General features: G+C 47.0%; 2 protein-coding genes across 2 annotated transcripts in view; one reads left to right on the top strand and one right to left on the bottom strand.

Moving 5' to 3' along the window:
* The window catches only part of LOC119337676 (peroxisome biogenesis protein 2-like), a 6,522-nt gene extending 5,071 nt beyond the window's left edge, over window positions 1-1,451 (top strand). Inside the window, exons 7-8 of the mRNA XM_037609834.1 lie at window positions 241-407; window positions 989-1,451. Coding sequence (XP_037465731.1) covers window positions 241-407; window positions 989-1,094 — 273 coding nt within the window. The 3' untranslated portion in view covers window positions 1,095-1,451. The remainder of the gene's footprint in view (window positions 1-240; window positions 408-988) is intronic.
* Window positions 1,452-1,758: 307 nt separating this feature from the next.
* Window positions 1,759-3,195, bottom strand: LOC119336019 (aquaporin NIP3-2-like). Its single transcript, XM_037608062.1, has 4 exons — window positions 2,822-3,195; window positions 2,215-2,459; window positions 2,030-2,091; window positions 1,759-1,906 (listed from the first exon to the last, which is right to left on the bottom strand). The coding sequence occupies exons 1-4, from the start codon at window positions 3,174-3,176 to the stop codon at window positions 1,759-1,761; spliced, it is 810 nt and encodes a 269-aa protein (XP_037463959.1). The 5' UTR covers window positions 3,177-3,195.
* Window positions 3,196-3,535: the final 340 nt, after the last annotated feature.

The following is a 3,535-nucleotide window of genomic DNA, read 5'->3' as shown; positions in this document are numbered from 1 at the left end:
ACTTCTCTGTAAGTATCTAGTTATCCAACATTTTCTTATCCATCCAACTTTATACAGATGCTTGGGCTTGCTCGAATCCTGAGATAACATGTTTGATGGAACATTGATTGCATGCTTCCTATTCCCAATGGAATGAATCCAGATGCTAGAGCGTACAACTTCAAATGACTTGTTTGGTATTCAGTAGGACGTTTCATGGTGTTCTTCCAAATGGTGGCTAATATTGCTTACTTTGTGCAGGAAATGTTGCTTTTGCTTCTCCCCCTCTTAAATTCATCCTCAGTAAAGAAGTTCCTCCTTCCTTTCTCAAAGGATAAATCAGCAAGTTCTTCTGGTGATGAAGCAAACTGTCCTATATGTGTCTCTAGTCCTAGCATTCCCTTTGTAGCTCTCCCATGTCAACACAGGTACTCTGCTCTTTGTGGTATAGTCGATACACTTGTTTGATTTCATCTTGATATTAACTTGAATGCCTTTACGGCTAACTACTTTCATTTAATGCACTTCACCTTTGGGTCACACATAATCCTGAGAAAGCATTGTCCATATTGAATTAGCTGGTTGTAATGGACCTATGCAACCCCAAACCACGTTTTAGCCAGAAGTGCCTACATAAATTGTATTACAGCGCTGAAGCTAAACCTTAGATGCAGAAGCAGCCAGGCATTGATGTCAAATTTACGAAATATTAGTTAAAGAGTTTATAAATAAAGGCATCAGTACCCGGCACTGTAAATCCTTCTTGTCTTGAGGTTTGTCTTAGATTAGTTGTGTCATGTGGCAGTATTTGCTAGTGGCCAGTCATACTTTAGTGAAATATTGTTTTCATACGAGGCAGCACTTGTGCGCAACGCACAAAATCTTATTAGTATTTGTTTCTCAACAAATTGCTGAAAAACATGTCACCTTGATCATTATGCCAATCTTTTTGCTTCTCAACGTGTTTTGTGTTAGCTTTTTGTTAATAGGATTTTTTTGTTGCTTTTAGGTATTGTTATTATTGCCTACGAACACGGTCTGCAGCTACAAGTTCTTACAGATGTGCACGCTGTAATGAGGTTGTCGTTGCGATTCAACGACATGGATCGAGTTAGTTGTACTTGGCTCAAGAATTCTTGCACAAACCCGCACCCTCTGTTGTAAACAAGAACACTTCTTCGCCCAACACCATCAGATTTTTGAAGCTCCAGTCTACATATTATTGACCTGAAGCAAAGACAAATTGTTGTGGAAACTGATGGTGTAAAACGTCATGTTTTGTTTGTAGAAGCTATAGAGAAGTCTGCGAGATGGAATTCTGGGTCTGTGCAGACAAAAATATGTTCTTTTTAGAGCAAGAAGCATGTAGTTTGTTTTTGTGGAATATAGTAATTTTCTGGTGATTTGCAGTTTAGCTGGGTACTGTATATTTTTATGGCAAGAGCCAAGAGGTGCTTCAAATTGTACCCGAAGTCCCTAGAAGCCGCGATTTGACTTCTAAATCATTTATGAAAATTTATATGGGTTTAGAAGCCATTGGAATTTTAAACAAGTACACAAAATCGCCAAAATAGGTGATGAAAGATATACACACCGTTTTGGCACCCTCAGCATTTTCTGGCCCATCCATCAGTTATGCACTGATCACTCTTCACCCCGTTTAGTTGCATGAATCAGCAAATTCACAATTTCTTTTTTTTTTCTTTAGAAATTTAGACCTAGCAGCATTCTCTGGTAGAGTTTTTCATCCCAACGTGCAAGCATTGATGGGCCAGTGCATCAGTGCTTGAGCGCAATGTAAGCCCCGGTCCCGGCAATGGCTCCGAGCGGCGGCGCCACCATGTAGACCCAGATCTTGGTGTAGGTCCCGGTGGCGATGGCCGTCCCCAGCGTCCTCGCCGGATTCATGGACGCTCCCGTTGACTCCCTACTCACAGTCACATACATGCATGCATTGTGTCAGATAGTAATACGTAATTTATCATACTAGCCAGGTAAAATCAGTTTGAATACAGATTCATTTAACCGTGGATGGATTGATTTCACTTACGCAGAGATAAGGGCGTTCATCATGATTGCTGCCCCGGCTGCCACTGCTATCAGCTCCTTCACCTGAAGAAAAGAAACAATGGCGCATAACGTCCAATTCATCATTAAGCTGGTGGACAAAAGGCAAAACAATAGTAGGACATATAGCTGAACAAGTGAGATCGATGGGCAAGGAGATGTTATTACCGCCTTGGGATCGGTGGCATGGGCGACGATTACGAAGAGGAGGACAAAGGTGGTGAGGAACTCGATCAAGAATGTCTCGGCGGTGCCGAGCGTGGGCACGGTGGCCACAATGGCGCCGGGGTTCGCCGGGTGGTAGACCGCCTTGGCCACGAAGGAGGCGGCGATGGCGCCTAGGAACTGCGCGGCCATGTAGGGCACGAGGTGGGCGCGCGGGAGGTAGCCGTACACGGCCATGGAGACGCTTAGGGCAAGGCCAACGCTACAGCGTGGACGGCTGCCACAGCTATCCACGTCGGCTTGGGTGGTCCCAAATGGCTTGAGGTGCTGCCTGCAGACCAAAGCGGGTGCCTGCAGAGGAGGCCGACTCCTACTTGACCAAAGTAGCAAAAAGGAGAGAGGGAGGAAGAAAAGTAGAGAAAGTTGAGCTTGCATGGGTATAAACACAGGCAAACTCTCTCTCCATGCGATGAAAAAGAGAGACTGTGACCCCCGTGAGGCAGCCTAATGCATTGGGTGTTTGTTTTTTAGTACTATTGCTTCATCATACTTTATCTAGGTGGAGAGGATGGAGCTACACCTACGGGTGCTTCCATTGTACATGCCCTTATCGCCGGGTTCAGGTGGGCCCCGGAGATGTGGACCAGCGACGCCACGAGCAAAGTCACGGCCAGCCCCGCCGTCGCCGCCACGCCCAGCAGGCCCAGGGCGCCGTCGTGGGTCGCGTTCAGGATCAGCGCCGACAGCAGGATGAAGAGGAGCAGGAACGTCCCCAGCAGCTCCGCCAGCACCTTCTTCGCGAGGAGCACCGCCGCCCTCTCGTGGCCGCGGCCGCCCGGCGATGGCTTGGCCATCTCGTCATGCAGCGGCACGATCTTGAAGGAAGGCGAGTTTCGAGGCGCCCTCCTGTCGGTGCCGTCGCCGCCGACGCCGCGGGCAGCAGGGATGCTCAGAGAAACATCCATGGTCACGCTCCTGCTCAACTCCATCCTCTGGTTAGTGATTAGTAATTGTACCAGCACAACACAGACTATCTATCTACTTATATACCTGATCGAGCGAAGGGCTTAAACTGGATGGATCGAGGTGAGTTCCAATGACGCTTGGGGAGGTGTATATATATATATGCAACAAAAGTAGAGAAGGCAGGCCTGGGTTAATTTGGGTTTTGGCGGGCACGGCATGCATTGTGGATGATTGTCTTTGTCCATACAAAAAGGTACGTACACACCCGATTAGCTGCAAATCACTGACCGATGAGCCTATGATTGATTCATCGACGACACATGAGAAAGTGAGAATATGCGCTGAAGCAATGTCCTTG

This window comes from Triticum dicoccoides, chromosome 7B (assembly GCF_002162155.2).
Source record: "Triticum dicoccoides isolate Atlit2015 ecotype Zavitan chromosome 7B, WEW_v2.0, whole genome shotgun sequence".
In the NCBI taxonomy this organism is placed as follows: domain Eukaryota; kingdom Viridiplantae; phylum Streptophyta; class Magnoliopsida; order Poales; family Poaceae; genus Triticum; species Triticum dicoccoides.
This window is presented reverse-complemented; position numbering and strand designations above follow the sequence as displayed.

Coding starts and splice junctions, on each gene's coding strand:
- LOC119336019 (XM_037608062.1), bottom strand. CDS start 3,176: ATGGATGTTTCTCTGAGCATCCCTGCTGCCCGCGGCGTCGGCGGCGAC. Junction 2,460..2,821: donor GGCCCACCTGAACCCGGCGA/TAAGGGCATGTA, acceptor TTGGCCTTGCCC/TAAGCGTCTCCATGGCCGTG. Junction 2,092..2,214: donor ATGCCACCGATCCCAAGGCG/GTAATAACATCT, acceptor TCTTTTCTTCAG/GTGAAGGAGCTGATAGCAGT.